This window comes from Paramormyrops kingsleyae, chromosome 1, assembly GCF_048594095.1.
Source record: "Paramormyrops kingsleyae isolate MSU_618 chromosome 1, PKINGS_0.4, whole genome shotgun sequence".
Taxonomy (NCBI): Eukaryota; Metazoa; Chordata; class Actinopteri; order Osteoglossiformes; family Mormyridae; genus Paramormyrops; species Paramormyrops kingsleyae.
This window is the reverse complement of record NC_132797.1, coordinates 22,899,153-22,925,320: the sequence shown is the minus strand read 5'-3', so window position 1 is coordinate 22,925,320 and position 26,168 is coordinate 22,899,153. Positions and strand designations below refer to the sequence as shown.

The 26,168-nt window shown below is 40.0% G+C and overlaps 1 protein-coding gene across 1 annotated transcript; it reads right to left on the bottom strand.

The window, feature by feature from the left end:
• Positions 1-458: 458 nt before the first annotated feature.
• Positions 459-24,005, bottom strand: LOC111837836 (protein disulfide-isomerase TMX3-like). The gene is made up of 16 exons (XM_023800201.2): positions 23,883-24,005; positions 23,629-23,680; positions 23,190-23,229; positions 21,390-21,513; positions 21,143-21,188; positions 19,942-20,022; positions 17,390-17,489; positions 16,705-16,782; positions 16,362-16,428; positions 9,357-9,455; positions 8,454-8,511; positions 8,243-8,296; positions 5,686-5,742; positions 5,268-5,397; positions 4,655-4,723; positions 459-3,136 (listed from the first exon to the last, which is right to left on the bottom strand). Exons 1-16 carry the CDS (start codon positions 23,914-23,916, stop codon positions 2,894-2,896), a joined length of 1,332 nt encoding a protein of 443 aa, XP_023655969.1. The 5' UTR covers positions 23,917-24,005; the 3' UTR covers positions 459-2,893.
• Positions 24,006-26,168: the final 2,163 nt, after the last annotated feature.

The window sequence follows — 26,168 nt, the reverse complement described above, 5'->3', positions numbered from 1 at the left end:
CTTTTTTTTTTTTTTTTTTTAGTGTGAGCTACTTTAACAGGGAAAATAATCTGGGGACCTACAGTCGCCACGGTATCTTCCGCAGAACAGAGGACGGGGGTGGAGGGTGGGATCGTGGAATGTCTTGGCAATCGGCCTGCTGATTATGATCAACTAGTTGGCATCCACTCAATTAGATGAATCTTCCAGCCAAAATGGCACCAAAACAGAAGAAGTAAGCTAAATGGATAACAGTACCTGCAGGTAGCAGATACTAGTGGGACCGGTACACCAGCCAGGTAAATTTGGTAACTATCATTCATGAAGATTACTGTACCAATGCAGATACACATGGATAACGACACTGAATCCTATCTCTAGTCAAACCCCCTGATATTTTTTACCAGACCTCTTCTTCCAAATTACGGAAAAAATCTTGATGCAGAATGCAAGAAAGACGAACAATATAAAACATGCCATCGACAAAAAGTCAAGCTTTTATTAATACACTGAAGCTTTTATAAAATATTTTAACAGTCTATGCCATTACAACGCAATAACCTCAATGGGGTCAAATATTAGTATCGAAGTGACGAAAAATGCAAAAATGAACATCCCTTTTTCATTTTCAGAATAACACACATTACATGCTACATGCTCCCACCCTAGTAACATTTTTTAAATGTAACTTACTGCTCTTAGTATGAGAAATATTCCATGTCTTGTTCAAAGCACCACACAATAGGAGTGGTCATTTCTTGGGCCAAAGGTGCCAAGGCCATCTCGAAGGCTGCATGGGTTACAGTGTGTAATGGCTCACAGACCTGTATGACTGATGTTTCCAGAGGGCTGAAATCGGCCAAACTCCAGGCTCAGAGGTGCTGCTGAATGCAGCCCCCGCAGGTCAACTAGCATTCAGTAAACCAACCTAAACTAGCCAAAGCTACTTTCACGAAAGCTTTCAAAATCACTTTAAATGTGTTAAATTATAAATAAATCATTGATAACCAATGCACTCAGTGTCCACTTTGTTAGGTACCTCAATATAGTATCAGATAGGAGTGCTTTTTTTCTTCAGAATCTCGTTTGGAGAGATCGTACCCTTAAGTTGGAGTGTTGTAGATTCACAGGTATCCTATTTCCTGTTACCGTTAACAAGTCTGGCTGTTCTCCTCCAACCTCATTAACAAGGTGTTTTCACAGAAAGAACTGTAGGGCTTGAGAATCACACAGCCTGGCTGCTGTAGTGCTTAGCCACACAATAACAAGCAGGTGTACCTAATTAACTGGCCACTGAGTGCATGTCTGCATGATATTCATAAATAAATGTAATATAAAAAATCAAAATGCGATGAACACCCTTGGAAGGACATCATTTTACATTTGGCATGTAAAGTTTTTTTTTTCCCTCCGAAGAGTTAACCTATTCTAACAAAATAAAGGATCCCTGACAAATATCTTTGCATGACAAATACAGCATTCTATTCTTCCTGCACCAAAAAAAAAAGACTATACTGGCTAATTTCCATGGCAAATATTTAATTTCCTATGTACAATAATGCAATGCATGTGGCTTCAGACATAAAAAAAACCTTAATTCAATGACCTTTTACTTTTGTAGGCATCTTTCATGTAACGCATTTGTTATACAGATAATCTGGGTTGGTTGTGGAGTATATTTGACATTCTGTAACACCATAAAAAAATTAATAATAAACAACATCTATGTGAATCGATCCCCATATCTGCATCAGCGATCAATATAATTCTCATCTTTGGTTTTCCATTCTGTTCACCTGAATCTGCACAAGTTAACGATGCAGAAAAAAAGTGAATGTAACAATGGAATGAGACGGAATGGGAGCGGAGCATAACGAAGAGACGGCAATGTTTCTCAAAACCTAAAAACGTACAAAACGGAATGTACAACATTTAGCATTACGTGTAACGTAGTACAAATCTACACCTCCCAGAAACTAAAGCAAGCTGCTTCTTATCATAGTCTCAAGTCTGTTTCATCGCTACATAGGCAATATTTACTTCAATATTTTTTATTTAATTTTTTTTATAAAACAACCTAAATCTCTGTAAAGTTTGGATTCATTTCCACACACAGTGCATGTTACCTCTAATAAGCATCTCAGTGCATTTGTTAAATGTGCATTCAGCCAGATTCCACAACATGGCTTAAAAAAACACAACTATTTAAGCAGATGGGCCTTGAACTGGTAAAACGAATCCATACACATTTTAAAAACACACTTCCACATTAAAGTTAAGCCTCCTTTTAATGGAGATTTCTCACAGACTTCAGCAGATTCATTTCTGTGTAGAAATGAGAAAACACCCCTAGAAAATGAACAGGAGAACTACTCTGAACACAGTCTGCCTTCAAACTATGTGGCTATTAAGCAATTGAATAAGGCTTATAAAAAGAAAGAGAATGACAAAACAAAGCCCATAAACCACAAGAACAAAGCAGGACAGCTCTAATTGTGACCCTTGTGCAGTCTCCTAATTCAGAAAACCAGGTGTAGTAGGACTAGTTAGGTAGCAATGCCCCCAGGTTTCTGCAGATAAATGAGCTTTTCATGAACGGTGCACCACAGGGGAAGCTCAATTATCCTGCAGGCGTTCCGAAGCGATTCTAGAGTGGCGAACAAGCGAAGTTTCTTCGCACACAGCAAAATGTAAAAACTGAGCAGGAACCAACTTGGGTTTTTACAAATTCCCCTCCCCTATTTACAGTTTCAAAAAAAAAAGGGGAGGAGGGGGCTTTCATGAGATAAAAAAGATGAAATCGATCAATTTTCTAAATAACAACAGGGGGCAGGCTGACAGTAGATCTAATCATAATATAAAAAGACTTTCAAGTATCATGTTACTAAGCCTCAGATTGAAATGGGTCCCCGAGTTAATCCACTTTCTTGTCCATGATGCTTTTGTTGGTTTCCTCTGTCGTGTCCAGCAACGCGGGCCTTCCCTGGCCCTCGTCCTCCTCATCCTCCTCATCCTCATCTTCTTCATCCTGCTTGAGGTCCTCAGTGCCGTCATCGGCCGCAGAGGCAGTACAGAGGACGTAGCACATGAGGCTGATGACGGCCACGGGAAGCCCAAACAGGAAGCAGCCCAGGATGGGGGAACTACGGAACACAGACTGGAGAAGGAAGAGAAGAGATCTATGCCCCAAACAGTACTACATATACAAACCTCACATTACACTATAAATCTATACCACATCTATATCCCACACTATACTACAAATGTATACTATATGTAAGAGTTAATGAGGGTGGTTTACCAATCTTTGAGTGTTAACCTGGATAGATCAGCTAATGACTGGTGATGTTTAATGTTTTTAGGGTGGAACCCTATGCAGTCGTCCCTCGCCACTTCGCACTTCGACTTTCGCGGCTTCAGTCTATCGCGATTTTTTGTCTATTGATTAAAAGGTTGATGAGACAATGAAAATGATACATCGCTACGCATCGGAAGCATCTTTGCTCTTCGTAATTAAATGTACAATAATAACAATATGATACTTATAACGTCTAATTTCTTATTTTCTATTATTTTTTCTAATATTTTGGGTAATACGAGTGTAATTGTCATGACCTGCCTGTCCGATCCTCTTGTACATGTGTGTCACGCCCCCTTATTAACCACATATGCAACCCCGATTGTGACCAGCTGATTTGTCAAATTGATTCAGTTTGAAGTCCACGTCGGTGTCTATAACCCCAGGTCTGTCATTGACGTTTTGATGTAGGACACAGGAACATGTAACATTTGTGGATGAGTGATTCCAAATTAACCCTTCAGTCCTGATTCCTCATCTCCCCATTCCTGCTTCCGTGTCCAGCAGTCATAAAGTAATGGTGACCAAAGGGTGTTATTTCATTTCTAGAGGGCTCTAATAATGTTAAAAACCGTATTTAGATGTAAACAGGTTTCCAATGCTCTAACTACGAAAATATTCGATTTATAAATAAAGAATCGTACTTCGCGGATTTCGGCTATTGCGGGTTATTTTTAGAACGTAACTCCCGCGATTAACGAGGGACCACTGTATATACATATTTTTTTGAGAATGGCTAATTACGTTTTGTGTTCTGTGTGGTCTCACAGACTGACATTACCCTCTTATGGGTAATACCTTAGGGTGTGTGGCTTTGAATTAAGTAGTAGTCCTGATTGGGAACTATTCTGACAACCCATCAGGTATCTATTCATTAACTATGATAATTAGATTGGTTTGTCTTTATAAACAACTGATTGCACTACTGAAAACAAATGTTAATGATGGCCTAGTGCTAAAAAAGAATGCAAGCAGTTAGAATTTGGACCCAATCTTCATTATTTCAGTTGTACTGCATTATCAATGAAGCAAAGGTATCAATCATCTGAGAAGGCAAAGTGTCTAAAGTCTTTTTTCCTGTATGACACCGACTACCCATCATGCTCTCTAAAAGTGGGGCCACCTTCACTGGAAAGAGTAACATTTACCTTTAGAAGCAATAGCTTGAAAAATCTGCAAGGTTCTACACACTACAGGAAGCTCATGATAAAAGCAACTAGGTAACAAAAAAAAATGGCAGAGAATGTGCAGCTGTGTCTTCGTGTCAGGCGTAATTTTTCCCTTGCGGACGAATCTCACAGCATGTTGTTCACATACCTGCACGGTGGATTTGGCGTCGTACGCTAGTCTCTTTACTCTCTGAATCACTCCATCTCCCCCGTGTCCCTGCTCAGAACAAAGGCTGGTGTTACAGAATTGTAAAAACTTCTCATAATGCTGCACAGAACACGGTGAGCCTGTTAAATGTCCCTTCATACTTTTATGGTAAATTTACTTCTACCGGAAAAACATCCACAGCGAATCAGGAATATGCGACCGTACAGAGTACTGTGAATGCTGCCAGACAAACACGTTTCCCTGTCATAAATTCACCAGGCTAATGGTTTTGTCATAGCATTTAATTCTGAAATGAGCTGCCAGTGAAATGAACCTTCTACATCTATAGGCCCATGACAGAGCTGAAAATAAACCACAGCTTGGGACAGAAACTAACTTAATGGAAATGTTATTTTAACCTAGCTGCACACTCATGACACCTTGAATCAATGGCAGAAATCCTGGAAGATGTTATTTATACATAATGGCAGTACACTGTACTGTAAGTGCATATCCATTATATTAACGCTTATCAAAAATCACCGATACTATTCATTAGATAAGCAGTTACAGAAAAGGGGATGAACTGATGGATGGATGGATGGATGCCGACCTCAGCAGTCCCATCCAGCACGCTGTTGATGAAGAGGAGCAGTTCCTCCAGTGTGCTGACAGGCTTCTTGGGGAGGAAGTACTGCTCACTGGTGGCATTCAGCATGATGATGGAGGGAACCGAGATCTCACTGGCCAATAGGAAAATACAGGCTAATAATTAACCAGTCCACCATTCTTTTATATGCAATGCTTATTAATTCAAATGGATTTGATACATATTTACAATTGAGCTGCAAAAGCAGGCACAAAATTTACGTTGGGTTAATAGGAGTCACTTCATATGTCATTTAACCTGACAACTGGAAAGACAGACGCTGCAGGTTTACAGTAGCTGAACACACACATTTTGACAGTAAATAGACATTTATACATTCATAAATTAATTTACAGGCAACTGAGAGCTGACACAGACTCACCCCATAATAAGGCTGTTAATATACTCGCTACCATCCATGTGGCCAAATTGAACATCCCTGGAAAAGAAAGCCCCCATTTAATTACAGATAACTCCTGAAAGGAGCACGGACACAGACAAGATCAAATAACTGTGAGAAAGTTCTATTTGACAGTTATCAGCCTGGGAATCCAGCAGTATGAAGTGACTGATTTAGCTAAATAAATAGCGTAGATACTGAGACTTATTCATGATTCACATCACAGAGAAATATAGTTACTATACCAATTTTAAACCTAAGACTTTCAATACAGCTAATATTTACTTAGCCAATCCCACATTTACATAAATCTTAACTTCTTATTCTTGTCACCATTTAAGTCATAGTAAAATACCGTACTCTGCAGAAAACGACAGTTACAAGGCCACTGGATTGCTAAAGGTGTCATTTGCATGCCTAGAATTATGTACTACACATTTTGTAAGACAAACAAAACCACGTTATTATAATCCACTTTAAATGAACACAGGCGTTCCACAGAAAGCCACCACTGCCAAACTGCAGCTTTATGTACCATATCTCCAGGCATAACTCAAAGGACCCAGAAAACCAACAAAAGCTGTAAATCAGAATTACAGTCCGCCAGCATTGCCAGCACTGAGACCAGCAAACTTCAGATATTCTGGGCAGGTCTTTGATTGCGCTTTCATGCAAGTAGCCAATCTGCGAATTTACTTTCTGCAGAGCTGACTTGGTACTAGAATCAAAGAGCTCTTTCATTTATCATGTTTAAATCAGTGATCCAAAACCAAAAACAAATTATATTCAGTTCAGTAGTAAATAATTTATTTTGTATCATATCTTGTTCTTTTTATTGCATTATTCTGTAAAACGAGGTGTTACGGGAGCCCATCTGTCATGTTATTGCAGAAAAGCCAGCAGTATATTTTTGGCTGGATTTCAACATACGAAACACACACTCTATCGCAAAGACAAGGACATGACCTTCGACAAGTGAAATACTACCTGTTTCAGAAGTTATTAGCTCACATTTAGAATATGAATGTGGGTGGAGGTATTCCTTAACTGCGCTATAAATTTCTCTCTATATTTAATGGCACGCTACCGTTGAAGATCAGGTACGACGTTACGGAGAACGCTATAATCACTACCCCCATCATTTGAAGAGAGCAACCCTAGGGTAGGTCACATGGAAAATATACCATATTCCAGCTCTTCATGCCCCCGCAGTCAGGAATCACATTAAACACAATGTTCACCCTGCCTGCCTTCCATAGATTGTTTAAATAAATACAGAGACTCTAATGGTAAACTCCTTGTGGGTGGACATTCTGACACATTAGGTCATTCTCTGCAATGGTGGACAGTTTGTAAATCTGACATCCAGGAAATTTGGACAGACCACCCAGTTCGGAGAACTGTGTTTCAGGTGTATGGCAATCAGTAAGCCGAGGTGGGGGAATGGTACAGGGGTCCAGGCTTTGGATTTCAGATGGGAAGCTTCAGCAAGGCCAGGTTCCTGAAACACAGCTCTCCGAATTGGGTGGTCTGTCCAAGTTTCCTGGATGTCAGGAAATGTGTATCACCAAACATCACATACTAAAGTCTGACACAAGCGTGTCAATGGTGAGATCTACAGGCAGTGCTGCAACAAATATTCAAGATATTCAGAAAAGTTTAATATCAATTAAAGATTTGAGAAATTCATATGCAGTTCATATTCTGACATGACGTGGCTCCAGTGTAGCTCTTCTTGCAATTAACACACACAGAACATGTGAGTAAACATTAAAGATGGCAGGTAAGAGACAAGACGGTCCTCCAGAACACCCAAAAAAATCTCAAAATGTCGGTAAGGGTAATGCTGCACAGACAAATATTCGAGAAAGAAATAAATCAGCCAAATATACAAATATTAAAATATCCCCTAGTTGCAGTCCAATCTTCTCTTTGCACTGGGTAAACTGACCAGATGACATAACGGAGGACAAACTGGCCAACAGTGGCAAACACTTCAATGTGGCTGTAATACCTGATCTCTCAGCTGAACTATGGACTTCAGCAGTGCAACTAATATCAAGAATGATTGCCGTGTGATTCTGTTACATCACAATTTACTCCTATTTTAAAAACTTAAAATACAGGCACTAACACTGTTCACCTGATGTACAAACTCTCTCTTTCTCTAATATATATTATATATATATATATATATATATATATATATATATATATATATATATATATATATATATATATATATATATATATATATTATATATATATTATATGAATTATATATATATATATATATATCAAATTAAAGACAAGCAGGGAGAACAGACAAAAGACAGTGTTTCTTTTCAAAGCCCTTTTCATGTGTCTACTCAAAAGAGCCCATTCTTTAAAAAATAATCATGCCGATACTTTATGGTGACCTAGTTGGCAGTACTGAAAATTGTAGGCAGCAGGATCATTAAAACTGAAAATGTTCCAGATTGATGTATAAAGACCGTATCCCTAGCAGGTCAATCAGAAAACGATCAGTGAGACTCACCTGTTGTAATGATCTCGGTATTCAGTTGCTACTCTTTGAACCAGATTCCTTAACCTTTTAATGGAAAATTGATAAATTAAAAATCAAACAACTGGGGCTATAATGAATTGGTATCCATCAAATAGCTCTGTGCCTGTATATATAGTAAATTCTAATAGCGTTTTTTTTTTTGCAATTTGAAAATGAGAGTGAAAATGAAGGAACCCATTACCTGATGCTGTCTTCAGTTGGGTTCTTCTCATCAATGATCACTATTGCCACCAATTTTCCTGTTGCAAAAAGTTTGACTTTTCAAAACTATTTATGATTATGACAATACCATTGTTATCCTCTTTATAACTCAGCTAATAAAATTACCATATTGATAAATTATCTATTCAATCTGAGCATCTATTGGTATGCTACACAGCTTAACATTAACAAAACTAATGGGTTTTGACATTGAGTTTATTACAACTACAGCTGGTACCAAAACAGCGGACGAAACCCTGTTACCACAACCTAGAAATGTCTCAAATGGACCCACATGGAATAATAGCCCAGTTACCCAAAGTATAGTGTGCAGGACAGCCAGACAGGAAACAGCTGTCTGAATGAATTTAATTACCCATAATTATTCCCTCATTCCAGTGAATATTAGGCTCCATTACTGCAGCAATATGGAATAAAGCAACCCATCGTCGATGCTCTCCTGTGTCCCTAGTCTCTGGTCTGCTTGGAACTCTTGCCCAACTCATACCTTTAAACTTACCACTGGGCACAGTGATGCAATTGCAGCTTCCCTTTATAAGCGCATGAAAAATGTAACATCAGGTGCGGGTGTGATTGATGGGGTTACCAGATACAGAGACAACAACCAAAGCTAAACCTTTATGAATTAGGCCTCATTGCAGTACATTTAAGCTCCAAACTCAAGTCGTCAGCAGTTTTTCTTCCTGTCCATCAACACAAATATAGCAGATGCATCGAACGCCGTCCTGAAGTTCTTCAAGTTCTTCCAAGGGCCTCGACAGTATGAGACTGGGCTCAAAAGCTTCCTTTGCACATTTCTGGATTGAGCCCCTTTGACTGTAAGGTGTGTAGCTGTGTGGGCGTGTCAGTGCAGCCGAAGTACCTGTATCTCCAAGATCATAGAGGGTGTAGCCATCGATGGGCAGGTAACTCAGAAAACGCTCCCTGGATACCCAGGAGGAGAGGCTCCCATCCGCATATTCTGAGAAAAGGAGATGCACCAATATCTGATCTTATCACCATAGGAACACAGAAGACCCAAGCAGCAAATCTTCACAGATGCACCATAAGTCAGCAAATCATCAAAGACCCCAAGCAGGCCACATACTGCTAAACTTACAGGAACCACAACTAGTACATACTGTAGATATTTTTAAATATACATATGTATATATGCATACGCAGACATACACGCACACTCTTCATTCTGGGTATGCAATTACTCTCAACCACAGTCTTGTGTCTTCCCTCAAGATGGAAAATGTTCACAAAAAGTTTGACCCTAGGATAAATAAGCAGAACAGAGGACCAAAATGTTCTACAATTTTAGAATACATGAATCGTCAAAGAAACCACACTTGACCAAAATGTTAAAACCATACAACAGGAACAGTCTACTTTCTCCAGTCTGGGGGGGAGAAAAAAAAATAAATAAATAAAAAATGTGCTTGGTTTTCATGTAGCAACCTTCTTCAGAGACACATTTACTTGTAAACATTAGGCTACTGAGAAATTTAATATTTTCATTGAGAAGCACTGTAAGACTGCTTGACAGCATGCCTCCGTAGAAGTCACTTACTGTGGTTATAAAGTACACAAGAATCTATGCTAAACATAACCAAAGACCAAAAAGGCAGAGGGCGTACTACTCTAATCCACTCTGGCGCATTTGCAACACTGACCCTTGTCCAACTCACACAAGTTCTACCACATCATTGCCGGGAACAAGCTACACAGCACCACCATAGACACAATTACCAAATTCAAGTACTGAACTGTCAGCAGGATATTACCGTTTAGGCTATAGTCACTACTCTTGTTTACTGACAATTATCTGAAACAACTTAAGATGTTCTCTATATAAATTGGCAAAAATCAGATTCAATAAGACTAATTATGAGACTTGAACCAGCATCATTCAATGTATTTTTGAAACAGAAGCTACCTGCTGAGGCTGGTGGTGTGTGGCACATTGGGTTATGACGTGCCTGTGATCGGAAGGTTGCTGGTACAAATCCCAGGGCCCCTGGGCATGACCCTAAACCCCCAATTGCTCCAGATGTGCTGGAGGCTGGTTGACTCCCATGCTGTGACCCCACTCCAAACTTGCCCTCACCTCATTGGCTCCCAGTGGGCACCATGGAAAGCAAGACAGGGCAGGCAAAAATGCAATTTCCCGAAGGAGATCAATAAAGTATCACTATTCTACTCTAAAAAAAATTATATGCTTTTCTATCGTATACCTCAAATTATGAAGCAAGCAATGGATCTTGTTAAGCTAATTCAATCTGGTATTATGGTTCCATACTATGGCAAGAAAAGCATTTGGTAGAACCATCCGCTTCTTCATCCTCCACCAAACTCTCAGATGGTTACCTGAAACCTGACAGCATTGACACCAGGAAAATCACGACTTCCTCCAAAACCTTGCTGAGAAAGACATCAGGCCAAGCTCTGAACAGAAAAAAACTCACAGAAAGGGATTATTTTATTCTATGAAACTGATTCCCTGCAGGGCTGATCCCCAGCTACCTGTCTACAGCCAGGTCATCGTTCTGGGATAAGCAGGAATACTACTACCCGGCTGATGGGTTTAAATCCAGGGCGTTGGTGGGGCAAGACACTCCAAGAAAGCTACTTGTTTGGGATTATAAAACCGGCTCAGAAATACACAGAAATAAACCCAACAATGGCAGGACAACAGAAGCACACCCAGAGTCATTAGGAGGAGAGGAGAACATGAGGAGGATATGCAAACTGCACAAATGGAGAGAAGCAGTGAGATTTTAACCCACAACCCCAAGGATGTGAGGACGCTGCCGCATGTTTGGTGTTTGTGGAGTGAAAATAAGCAGGAAGGGGAAATAGCAAAGGGAAACTGCCCATAAAATGTACCACTGAGGAATTCAAGATAATTCCAGAACAAAGACAGCAACCAAAGTTGCAGTTACCACTGAACATTTCTCTCACCCACAAACATTTATTTATTTATATTATATTATATATATATAAAATTTCATTATTATTATTTATTTATTTATTACTTTCCATTGTTAACAGGAAAGGATGCAATCTTGAAAGGCAACTGTTTAACTTAAAGCATTAGCACAGTCCAACAAAGTCTAATATTAATACAAAGCCTGATATTGTAACATTTCATTTAAACATGGTTATCACTTGGCTTCATTTTATAGTCACACAACACTTAGACTTTCTTTCTGGGTGCTCTCTCTCTACAGATATGAGATAAATGACAGTGCTTCGCCGTTGAGTCACTGAGCTTGCTCCAATTATCCTAATGAACTGCCCTGCCCACCTGAGCTTGATTTATGACTGCAAAACGCTATCCTGCTTTTCCCGCTTTATGCTTTTATCTTCGACAGTGTGCCTTAGGGCCCCAGTCATCAAAAGGTTGGGGGGAGGGGCAGTATGATCACGTTAGAAAATAATATACAAAACTGGATCATTATTGCTATACACCTAAGACTTCCACTGTGCAAATCTACCAACAATACAGATGCATATACTCAGTGTCATCTATTAGGGACCTCGACGTAGTACCAGGTGGGTCCCCATACTGTCTACAGGGCCACTTCAGGGGTTGACAATCTGCGTACTCAGATAAGCTTTTCTGCACGGCCCTTTTGTACCGAGCTATTATGTTTGCACTTGTGACCTTCCTGTTAGCTTTAACAAGTCTGGCCATTCTCCACTGACTCCCCCCCCCCCCCCATTAACAAGGTGTTTTCAGCCACAGAACTGCTGATTACTGATGTTCTTTTGTCAGTCACCCCATTCTCTGTCAACTCTTGACACTCTACAGTGTGAAAATCCCAGGATTGTGGCCGCTTCCAAAATGCTGGAAGCACAAGGTCAGCAACAAACATCACAGCATATTTAAGGCCACTTAGATTACGTGTTCTAATGTTTAGCCACAAAGGAGGTGAAGCTCGTGACCCCATTTTGTGTGCTGTACATATTCAGACACGGAGCAGGCCGTGTGCATTAATGAGAAGGAGGACCTGACAAACTGCCCACTCGCTGTTCATTGGTTATTTGCTACAGATGCGTGGGGCAGTACTTTTTTCTCGTATTGTCATAGTGAAGCACCTTAATTTGTATTTGTGTTGTGTGTCTAATCTGTATTTACCAGTGGCCAAAAAGTTACGCAGAGTATGATTTTCATCGTATAGTGTAATTAACCATTTACTGCGCGTACGACAAGAAACACTTCATTGTAAATACATAGAAATGTCATTAATTAGGGAGCAAGAAGTGAACACACACATCCCACAAGAAACCGAGTCCACAAATTTGTGGATAGTGAGCGACCAGCCCATAAAGTTTAACTTTAAATGCAGAAAATGGCAGCTGACCTTAAAGTAGCGTGGGGTCTACCGCATCTAAAATTGTCTTTGCAGCATTTTTCAATTCCTGCCCATTTTCATGGTGGCTGTTTACAGAAGGTCCCTGGGTCTTTATAGCACGTTCTTCATCGCGTGATTCATTAAACATTGCATAATTGTACAATAATATCTGGAACCATAAGTGATTCAAGAGGTATGACGGCAGTTTTGGGATGGTCAACCTGATCTTAATCCCTACAGCAGTGCTCGTCTGCCCTGGTCACAGTGTATGTGAAATGAGACAGAAAGATGCACAATAGAAACCCAGCAGTGATTTTGGTGGAATACCCCACCCAATGGAAAGCTGCATCACTCCGGCAAAAAGTGGTGTGATATGGCAGACGTTACAGACCGATATCCTCTCTGGGGCTACTTCAGTCTATGTCCAACCGATGAGGCGAAATGCTGGAAAAACTGGAATACAGCCATTGTGTCATAGAGGCTCACGGGACTGCAAGACACTGTACTTTCTGCACAGAGTAAAGGTTTCTTTGCAACCACAAAGCTTCCTGACTCAGTGTTTCAGACACGGCTTCCTCGCCGGTGCAGCACAGAGACTTGCATGCAGGGCAGATACCAATCTTAGAGACTTCGTATGAAACTGACTTACAGGGCAGGATCCTTGCTAGTTATACATCTACTTGTATGTTTTGAGTGTCTTTTAAATTTGTTACATGTTGCAGATGGGTCGGTATGGGTTAATTGGGTTTTCACACCATGCAAGTAGCCAGGGCTATATGTATGGCAAAAGCTAAGATATGCATAACATTTTATTTATAATTAAAAAAAATAACCTGAGAAGATAAAAACTTAAATCCCAAAGTCAGCAATGAAGAGGTTACCCAGCTGTCGTAAGAATAAGGTGTTTCGCACTGGCTTTTGTTAAAAAGCTAGACTTTAGTAAAAACATCTTGAATAGAATTAAAACAGTGGCCAAGGGCATTGACATGTGGGGAATACAGTCATCTTAACTGTAACTGGGCGGCACAGGTAAGAAATCCAGTGTACTGATGCATGAAAGCTAAACAAAATCTTGAATCGAAAGAGTAAAAAAAAAAAAAAAAAAAACCACAAGAAATGTTCTATTTTCTATACAGAACATTCTGTATCCTCCCAGCCAGTCTTGGACTGTCGATGCAACCACGCTTCTCAGTTTCAGTGATTGAACTGTTGAGATGTTTGGAATGGGTAGCGAGTGATGGCACTAATCAGACTGCAATGTCGCGCGGGGCAGCTCCATGTCTACGGAAATCCACTCATTACCCTGCGGAGTGTGTCTTTAACGCCACAGAACAGTCAAGCCCTTACAGGATGTGGAATCACACAGCTGCCACGCGGTCAGCCGCAGCTCAGAACAGTTGTTCTGGTCTAGAGAAAGAAATAAAACGCTTATATAGGCGCGATCAAAGTGGGAGGAGAAAAACGTGTTAGACATTTCCATGCTGTTAAGCTGAGATGGCCGCTTCTCTTTGTTGAATGCACTGTAGGCAGGAGTCTTGACAGGCCAAACCCCAAACTGCATGGTCATGCAGGAGGAACGAACCACGCTGCCCCGTTAACACTGCTGAAGTCGGGAACCTAGATAGACTGAGTTTTCACACCGTGCATGTAGAGCTGTCACAATTACTCAAACTCAATTACTCAATTATTAAGAAGTATCGATTTTAAATTTTCCTTCTCGATTACTCGTGAAGGACGAGAGATGGCGCATACTGGATGAAGGTGAAAATAATCAGTTGTGTGGAAGCACTTCACATTATAAGTGAATGAAAATGCAATTGCCTGTCAGCATTGCAGAGAATAACTTAAATATCACCACAGCATGACTCCAATACAAGTACATCTTTCAAGAACACAATCGGGTTTGATTGACTCACCCCAATAATACGAGGTTACCTATAGATATGTGCTATTTAACCTCTCGGAGTAGCCTAGCCTGTCCTAGTCATCACTGACTTTAAATCACTTTGCTTAATTTACTTTCCACGGCTCCTCTATGTCAAAATAATCACTCCTAAAATAAAGGTTAGCCGTAACGGAGCTGCATCTTACATAATACGGTACATATAAACCATATCCTATTATTTTTTGCGAACATACCGCAAAATATGGTTCGATCCTACTGAAGTTCTTGCAATATTTAAGAGTTGAAAATGAACTATATAGCCAAGTAGAACCTATTATCTACCAACATAGTATGTCAAGTAAGTTGGTGGAGTTGCCGCTAGATGTGCTAACAAATACAAAGCAGAGTCGATAAATCACTTGCCTTTGCTCAATATTGTATCTATCAAATGCAACATATTTCCATACAGTGGAAGACAAATTATGGTTATGGTTCGCTTTTCTCTTCCTTGTTAGTTTTCTTTAATTTCCCACCAACGCATTGCATTATGAATGATTATGAATGATGAGAATGATTATGATTGTCTTGGAGAGATGCAGAGCTCATGCAAAAGCGGTAAACTTTTTGTTTTGATTTTGTTTTGTTTAACATATACTGTACTAGATAATGCTGCAACAGAACGATCGCTAAAATTACAAAACTTGCTCAATTTTGTTTCCTATAACGACCAAAAAAGCTGTAGTGCAATTTTTTCATGGTTTGAACCCAACAGACCATTGAGGTCCTTGCAATGTGACAGTTGCATGCCCACAAAATGCCATGTCAATATTAACACCACACATTGTGCAAGCCAAGTACTGAGGGCGGCACAGTGGTGCAACAGGTCATCCTGTGTGCGAAGCTTGCACGTTCACCCGTGTGGGCGTGGCTTTTTGCCGGATTCTGCAGTTTCCCTCCACTGTCCAAAAACATGCAACTTGAGTACCCAAACTGACCATATGTGTGACCCCGCAATAGTTGGTTGGTTTCTGCTTCACTCAATTATTGATATAATCCATGGTGACCGCCCTACATGCAAGTAGATAGGGCAATATTCATGGCAAAAATATGTATGTTAGTCCATATACTAAAAAAATTAAATTATTAAAAAACAAACTAGTAATAACCCGAGGAATAAGAAGTTAAAACACAGACGGCAATAAAAAGATAAAATTCTAAAGAAGGTGCTTTACATTGGCTTTTGTTAAATTCTATAACTGTCAGGAACGTAAAGAACAAAGAGCAGTGTTTTACCCTTCATATTATGCATATCATCTTGTCTCTAAATTTGTGATAAAGACACTATGAATATTCATGTGTGTAGAAAGACGAACAGATCACAGAACAAGAGGCTCAGCATTACACCAGCACATAAATGAAAACTACACTCCATGCCCAGTGATTTCGGCTTAAAATAATGGCTAAAAATATCTTACCCACTTTTCTAATGAAGCAGTAAAAATGTATTTCACCACTAATACCCTGGGGGAGGGGGAGGTATACTACAGGAAAAAACAAACCTCCAGGGACAGACCGCCGGCCCGTAAACATTTGTGCAAACTGCAAGCTGGCATTTTGTAAGTGACTGGAGACTCACCATCGTACACAAAGTGGCCCCCATCTTTAAAGACCAGAACAGCAGGTACTTCGTTCAAAGTCACTGTCTGGGAGGAAAACATAAATTATATTATATTATATATATTATATTATATACTGGTGCTAAAGCAGTTGAGAACCACAGACCTACAGTACATGTACTGCCACAGAACATAACTGCGTTGTAAGTAAATACACTCAAGACAAAAATTTAAAAACACCACACAGAATGTTTGAATTCAGTTTCAATATATTATTTATTCGAGGATTCCTGCCTTAGACGCCAGACTGCATGGAGAGATCTGCGTACGTCATAGCTGTTGGTTCTGCAGACACAGGCCTACCTCAGGCAGGACGTCCTCCAAGGCTGAGAAGAAGTAGGTGTGCACAATCAGCTCTGAGGCCATTTCTGTGTACTTGTCCTAAAAATACATCAGGCCAATTGCATTAGATTCCACCCAGTAGCCATAAGACTCTTGTAAATTCTGCTCATGCTGTTTTTACATTTCTGGTTAATGTATGTATATATACTGGAAATTTACTTTGGGATGAAATTCATCCATCCATCCACCCATCCACCCATCCATCCATCCACCCACCCATCCACTCACCCACATACATACATACATACATACATACATCAGGGATTGGGCCCATCCCACAGAAGAAATCAAGGCTGCAAACACTTTTCATCTTTTGAAAGAATAAATAAAGCTGAATCACCTTTTTAAGGTGGGGGTGGATGCGTATTTTTGTCATTTGTGGTTTTCAGCTGATTTCAGGCATGTTTCATACAAAATGACCAATGGCACACACAAGTTAAAAACTAATGAACATGGCCCAATTAGAAAATGTTTTACTTTAAGGTTTTCTTCATTAGGACATCATTAGGCCCATCAAGCCATAGACCTCATCGGTCATTACCATAACAAGAAACATCACAACCCAGATTAAAACCATCCACAAAGCGGTAGTCTTTACACCGGCATGACGCTAAAGAACCTTCTAGAAATCAGACCTGTGTGATACCTTGAGAGGTGACACCCCTCCGACGTAGACAAATAGGACATCATGTCTTCTCAGGACATGTTCAAACATCTGCTTGCTGGGTAGGGATCGGAGGACTGGGCTGGATGGAGTAAAACAAACCTCAGCATTAGAAAAGAGGCTTAAATCCATTAATAGACAGGATATCTGGACATGTACTGCTGGTGCCACCATGTGGTCTCTTCCAGGAAAAGCAGAAGAGTTGGATAATAAACTTGAGGTCTTTGGCTGTAAAATTACTCCGTTATGTTGAAATTCAGAACTGCAAACTGAAAAGCAACAATCTTGACAGCCCATGTGCGCTAAAACTGTACCAGCATATTGCAGCACATATTTTTCCCCTTTAAAAATATAAAAATTGTATTGTATATTGTGTATATATAATACTTAGCATTGTCCAAAACATTATTCCTCATCATCATGTTTCAGTTAACTGAGATCTTGAATGTTTGTCACAAAAAAGAACATGCACCCTCTCCTTGTTCTGCGACGTAACAACACATTATGTAACAATGACAAAAAAAGAAAAATGTGAAAAATTTTCATCACATAATGCGGTGTTACTACATGATGCGACCATCATATCTGCAAATGGTCGTTAACCAAGCTAGTCGCTTATAACACATGTAATAACACCACATTATGTACAGCTTGACAAAAACTGTAACACATTTTCATCAGATAAATATAGGGAAATTTAGGGAAATTTTCAGGGGTGCATTTCCTGAAAGCTTTGCAATGCCAAGTACTTTGTTATCTCGTCCTTAAGATCATTCATTGAATGATCTGTCACAGAGACAAATGGATCACAAAAACATGTTGATGCTCTTTTTTTGACAATGAAATAATAATGATGATATTGATGATGATAATAAGCTAATGTTGCAGAACAAAATTATAATGTAGGCTCTAGGGATGTAAGCAATTAATCGATTATCAATTAATTGTCGATAAGAAATTACTCGATTAAAATTAATTAATTGCAATTAATTGTATTTTGAACCTATAATTCCTTGCCAGTCCTCGTGGGGCGCACTTGTTTTCGTTTTAAGTAGTCTTTCTTATATTTTGATATTTTCTATTCAAAATATGTTTGAAATGCTACCAAATGTTATTCCCTGCCCTCAAGTGAGCTCAGAATAAACCTTTGATTAAGGAATATGATTTGCATTTTTTCTTCATATCATATAGAAGATAGCATTCTATGTTATGTATACAGTAGATGGAACCTATTCAGAGGGAAATTCAGCTTCTCAGAAAAATTGCCGCTTAGCAATTAATCGATCATCGATCGATAAGATGAAACAACTATTGATTAATGAATTACTCTATAATTTGCATCCCTAGTAGGCTCTAAATGTTATATTTTGTTGAGATATTACATAATGCATTGTTATTACATAATGCATAGTTACAGATGCATAACAATATGTAATAACACCACATTATGTGATGAAAATTTGTCATGTTTTGTCAAGTTATTACATAATGTGTTGCTATAAGTCACTACCTTCATTAGCAATCATTCGTAAATATGTCGTAAGTGTACGAGAATTTAATATGACTGAAACTGCAGCAACCAGCGATTTGCAGTCGCGGTTACACCTAGGTTACAATGATTTTCACTTAGTGAGCATTTCGATTAACGACCTGGTAGTTGGAACGGAACTTGGTCGCTAAATGAGGAGAGGGTATAGCTACATATGTAGGGATACATCTTAAGAAATCCCCAGCCTTCCTTTAGAGAAAAAAGAATCAGATAAATTCCAGTTAGTGAGGTGACACATAAACGTAGTTCATCAACCTCAAACACTATCCACCAAATTTCCATTTAAATGAGTATTACATTTTTGTCCACCTATCCCACTTCCAACTACTAATCCAGTAGATTGGCACAGTGAGCCTACTGCCTATCCCAAACAGCCCAGGACACAAGCCAGGATCAGATGCATACATTGGCTATTCAGCAAAAGCATTTCTCTATCGAGCTAATCATAGCATTTCATTTTTGTCAATAAAATCACAAATTCCTTTAAGACAATTTGGTGACAGTCATGGATTTGTTGACACCTTTCAGGAACAGTTTGTAAATTACTGAGATTTCAGATTGAATTGAAGTGCATGCCCTTTCCTTGATGATTCTGTAATATTGCTGATCTGAAAATTTTAAGCTTGTTGATAATCACAATTCTTAAATAGTGATAATTTGTGAAAATTCACAGAGCTTGAAAAGCCTGCTGTGGTTTTGGTCCTGTCTAGTAAAATTTCATAACCTTTCCGTTCCTTCATCTGTAGAGCTCCCCCCCCCCCAAAAAAAAACAGCACAACCACTCTGAGAAACCACTCGTTAACCACTTTGCAACCTACTGCCATATTTAAGTTACCTCTGCTGATATGAGAGATAAGACATTTGTTTAATTAGTAACAAAAACTACAAAATAAGAGTGGGAAGAGGATATGGGAAAAAAAAAGATAAATCCTGAATGTCAGGTAATGTCTGAGATGATACATCAGAAGTAAGGAGATGCCTTTACCCCGCCAGCCTGTTGGCAAACTCAATAATGGCGTCCTTGGATCTGGGCCCCTTGTAGTTGTAGGATGCTTCCCCCTTTATTCTAGGTGAGAAAATAAGAGAAAATCAGGCACCTGCATGGAGAAATTAGTACTAAATGTATGCTTGACACATTACGGTTTCACGGGAGCCATAGACTGCACATCATTTCCATTCACACGAACACTATCAAAACGAATTACATGGAGGAAAAATAATAATAATCATCTGAACCATGCTGTTTACGGATAATTTAACGGCGTTTGCAGCCAGACTGTTGACTCAGAAGACATTCATATAAAATTAAATGACCTTTCCCCTCATGATGAAGCAGAGAACATAATGAACAAACGAATGAACGTAATTGGGATCTCATGGGGAAAAAGCAATGCACAAAGCAAGCTTCGAAAACTGACAGGAATACAGTTACATCATACCATTTGTCAAGGTTACATCCATATACGAAAAACAGCCAATGAACAGAGAACATAGACGGTCTACGCCCTCTAAGGCTTTGTTACCAATCTGTCCCAGGGTGCTACTACATTAGTAGGCTGGTTTTCAGTGAACTGCGCTCGGATACTAGACTGGATTATTTTAAGATAATAATCTTAAATCAGTATATACTGCCCTCTGTAAGCAATGTATGTAGTGTTTAGTGTGTAAATGAATAGTAGGAAAAGTTATAAAAATAACAACATAGCCACTTGCTAAACAACCCAACCTAAATGTGAATTTATGTTATAAACAGAAACTGGGAGAAGCCAGTAATCTATACAACAAAAACATAAGGTCAAGAAAAATTAGGTCTGGGAGCCTAAAAGTAAACAAAAACATGGTATTTGTAAACACAAACAACATTAGTTCGCTTTAATGCCAGTCTGGTTCCCCCTGGGCAAATAACATTAGCAGTTCAGTCCCTTAGCAACAAAGCTCAGAGGTGATTATTTCAAGCGGCAGACTGATTCAAGACATCTACCGGGAGTCGGACAAACAAGCTGACGAAAAAAAATGATCCCTTGACTGAGACATTAACACAGTGCCACATTCTGATAGAAAAACCTTTAAAGGTGTTTGAGCATTGCTCAGTAGCTCCCTAGTGAGACACAATGACCGTAAAGCACCACGTCTGCTGTTTTTAATGGGTATTACGCCAAACAAAAATAAATTTTATTGATACTCACAATTTTATTGTGGGGTAACCCCTCACTCCAAAATCTGAAGCAACACCTATGAAACATTCAAATGATGCTTATTTGAAATGAATGTAAATATAGGTTGAAAGTATAATGTACAAACAGTCTTAATTCAGATGGTGTTACAGAATACTGATAGATTTGCCCCTCAAAGAGAAACAGTGCAGAAAACCGATTTCTGCAAGTATTAACAATGTAGGAGTGTGAGATGCTGTTCCGGTCACCGACGGTTTACCTGTGAACGCAGTGGCGTCCATCTTTCCTATTCGTACCGGCGACCCAGACCGCTTCAGCTCAGCCCCAACGTCATTCCACACCGGCTCCAACTTTTTACAGTAACCGCACCATGGTGCGTAGAACTGGAAGACACACTCCCTCAGGTCAGGCAATACAACCACAGTCTACCCCTCAGGTCAGACCTTACAACCACTGTCTACCCCTCAGGTCAGACCTTACAATCACAGTCTACCCCTCAGGTCAGACCTTACAACCACTGTCTACCCCTCAGGTCAGACCTTACAACCACTGTCTAACCCTCAGGTCAGACCATACAACCACAGTCTACCCCTCAGGTCAGACCTTACAACCACTGTCTACCCCTCAGGTCAGACCTTACAACCACTGTCTACCCCTCAGGTCAGACCTTACAACCACAGTCTACCCCTCAGGTCAGACCTTACAACCACAGTCTACCCCTCAGGTCAGACCATACAACCACAGTCTACCCCTCAGGTCAGACCATACAACCACAGTCTACCCCTCAGGTCAGACCATACAACCACAGTCTACCCCTCAGGTCAGACCATACAACCACTGTCTACCCCTCAGGTCAGACCTTACAACCACAGTCTACCCCTCAGGTCAGACCATACAACCACTGTCTACCCCTCAGGTCAGACCATACAACCACTGTCTACCCCTCAGGTCAGACCTTACAACCACTGTCTACCCCTCAGGTCAGACCTTACAACCACTGTCTACCCCTCAGGTCAGACCTTACAACCACTGTCTACCCCTCAGGTCAGACCATACAACCACTGTCTACCCCTCAGGTCAGGCAATACAACCACTGTCTACCCCTCAGGTCAGACCTTACAACCACTGTCTACCCCTCGGAGTCACCTAACTCATCCTTTCTGATTTATGCACAGAATTCCTCTTTTCAATCTCTTTACTGTATACTGCTTCACACGCATCTCCAAGTCTCATTCTCACACCTAAACATCAAAGCAATTACGCATCTTATTCCGACATACACGCAATTCTACGTAAGACCTGTCTGTTGGATTGGAACTCATAAGTCTGTAACAGGTTGTATTATTAAAATATAACTATTTGACCTGAACTATGCTGCCCTACAAAGGCAAAACGCAGTGACTATGCTGACACTGAAACTGAGAAAAACAGTGTTTTACCTTGGTTTTAGTGTCAAATTTGTAATTTTCACACTTTATTTTCTTCAAAACCGAGCATAGCTGAACTAAGATATCTTGTCACAGAATTAAACAGAGCCTGAGAGACCCAATTTCAATAATAACTAAATACTGACAAAATATGCAGTTACTGCTTTGCCTTTGTATGGCAGTAAGAGAGCAATTTAGCATAAATTTAAATCAGTGCAGTTCAGCTTGTTCAGCCTAAGTAATATTTAGGTAAGAAACACTGCACAAGACTCACTGCACATTGAATACGTACTTCCGTTGACGCTCCTTCTCTCGTTATGAGTATATTTGTATCATAAATAACTGTAAATGTAAATGAATCACACCGGTGTGGTTACGTGTACCTGATAATCTCTGTGTTAGGGTCTGCCTGAATTTTTCTCTCAATGTCAACACTAGCTTATCTCCACTCTTTGGAGATTTGGAAACAGCCCTGTCCACACAGCCTGGAATAAACCCTGGATGCTTTTGCTAAAGACGGCAAAGCCTCCAGTAAGGGAAGATCTGAACAGCCCGACTAGGCGATAGTGGAAATGGGGTTTCCACAACTTGAAATGCAGAGGTTCGTTAGTGTGTGCACATGGAGTACTTACATCCACCAACCAAACATCGTCGTTTTTTATATCTTTGAACCTGAGGAAACAAAATATTTAAACCTGTAATACTGAGAAACGGAAGAACTTTCATTCACATTGCTTACAGTGACAGATGCTCTGTATATAAAATGCTGGTACAAATTATAGATAGTTTAATGTTCCTAAAAATGCCTTGGAGGCAGCATAGAAACACATATATGGATTAGACTGTAAATCACATAACTCATGAGCCGCATGAAGCATAGCGGTTACAAAGAATATAGACATACAGGGGAAACAAACAAATTAAGAAAAATGTTCATAACTTCGTGCATAAGTGAAATACACTGATAATGGTACAATGCCAACAAAGACATGACAGAAGTACTGAAAAAAAAGAAAATCACATTACTTTCCAAAGCACAAAATTGTCGGTCATTAACCCAGCATCACTTACGAGCCATCGAGTTCTTCCACAAATGCAAATACGGCTGTACTCCACAAGCATACTGTAATAAGAAAGTGAAACATCGGAAAACCGCGTCAATTTCAAGTCACCAGCAATGGGAGCGATGTTACTGCTGTCATCATCGGTACGGTCGCCTCACACCACAAACGCTCAGCGGCGAGCAAACCCCAGAAACAGCACGGCAATTAGATGGCACGCTTGCAAATTAGCAAAGTTAAAGTAAAGGTTTAATAGGGACCAACCCGCGGAAAGCAGAAAGGCTTTCCCGCCTGCCATCTTTTCGGCTTGAACTGCAGAGCAGGAAGCGCAGCCGTCAATGGACGCTGCACTGCGCGTGCGCGCACCGCCGAGGATCTCCACGTGACAGAGGAGGTGACAGTGCGGCCGCCAGCCCAAATGGCTCGTGTGCTCAGTCAAGCCATGGGCAGTCAAAACAGGCATAAAAACTTACCACTTACATGGTAGGCAGCATTGTGTCAAAATCTTATCAAAAAAGTGTGTTTGATGACTAGATTGATACACACTATTTGGCCAAAAATATGAATTTAAACCGGCAAGAACTTAACAGCCGACTATTCAATCATTACAGCTCAGTAACGTTATGTAGCAATAAAGTTAAATCAGCTGAGTACCTGAATCTACTGAATGGAAAGGTTATCCTATCAATGGATTTTTTTCTTTCCTAACGGCATGGAAATATTCCAGGACAATAATGCCGAGATTCATCGCTCTTGAATTGTCAAAGAGTGGTTCGGGGAGAATGAGGAATCAATTTCACATGTGAATTGGTCACCACAGATTCCTGACCTTAAGTCCATTGAAAGTCTTTGAGATGTACTGAAGAAGACTTTACTGAGTGGTTCAACTCACCTATCATCAATACCAGAACTAGACAAGAAATGAATGCAAATCTGAATGAAAAAAAATGTTGAGATGTTGCAGAAACATGTGGGGAAAATGCATTGACGAACGTGCACCATCATCAAAGCGAAATATTAAAGTATGTGACTTTTTTTTTTGGCCAGGCAGTGTATAATTAACTACTTCGATTTACTGTTTACATTTAACTAGAATGGATGTGCTTCTGGAAGTTTAATGGATAGATGTTTTCATTAAGTTTCAAAGAGAAGTTCATCGATGCTAAATGATATTTAAGATATGCCAAATGAGATGACATTCTTCTCCTTACATCCATTGTAGTCAGAGAGACAAAATGGAAACCTGCGATATGACCCTGAATGCTTTTCTCACTTTGGAGTCTATTTCCACATGACACGCTGTCATTTGTGATGGATTCCATGTTTGTCAACTACCACCACAACAAAGAGTTACCAAAACCATGAATGTCAAATTCGCAAATCTGGAGAGGAGACTATAATTTCACCAATTTACGTATTCAAGGGCCTCAGGAAAATCCCGGGGCCCCTGAATCGGCCTCAGTATCCATGCCCCTTCTCCACCCTGGTACCCATTTCTCATGTCTGCAGGATGGTCATGAGACTGCCGATAAGAATCCTCTTAAGGATGAAGAAGACAGACGATGGATAGCCTGCAGGGGTCAGATTGATGGAGCTATTCCTCCTTGTCGTTCCCATTCATACATTACAGATGTACTCAGTGACACAGTCCGTGTTTGTCAAATGCATGCATTGTCCTGCTTGGAATCCCTTCATAGGCTCCATGGTATCGGTAGACAGTGTTTTAGTTGGAACTGTGTTTTGCATTTTGCATGGTGGCAATACTGTATCTCCAGATCTCCAGGGTCGGGGTTTAAAGTTCCACTGCTGGCTCTGCATGTGAGAATTTGCATGATCCCCCTGGGTCTATACAGATTACCTCTGTGTATTCTTTTTTTCTCCTAGAGTCCAGTTAGATGAATTAGCACTTCAACATTTCCCATAGTATGACTCTGTGATAGACTGGCTTCCCATTCAATGTATCCCTTGTCTTGTGCCCTAAGTATCCTGGGTTAGGCTCCAGGCCCAGGCTGACCCCCTATGTCAGGAGGGACACTGTGAGCTACGACGGGGTTTGAAAACTACCATTTTAACCATTTCAAATAAAAGGACCCAGATTTCACTGAGTTCTTGCTGTGTGCTGATTCATCAGTCTCCTATAATCACGCATGTGTCACTAATGTTAATGTGATGAATCTTTCCATTAAAGAAACAAACCAATAAAAGCACAAGAACTGAACTTTTTAGCCAAGCACAGGAGCCCTTCAGTTTTAAAGTCGTTTGTAAAACCTGAAGTAGCTCAGTGTCCCTGATATGGATTGGGTGGTCACCCTATGTACTAGTCTCCCGTTTTTCGTATGGAGTTGTTTCACCACAAGGTGGCAGTGTTGCAACACATTATGAAGTCCTGTTTAAAACCACTACAGACAACGCAGTTATGAGATCCAGTGAAGCACCCACCTTCCCCTGAACGGAAATGTTTTTGCAGTGGTTCAGATAGTCGTCATTCCTGACCTAAAGTTAGAACTGAAAAATCCACTGTATTTTTACAAACCCACAGAAGAAAAAATG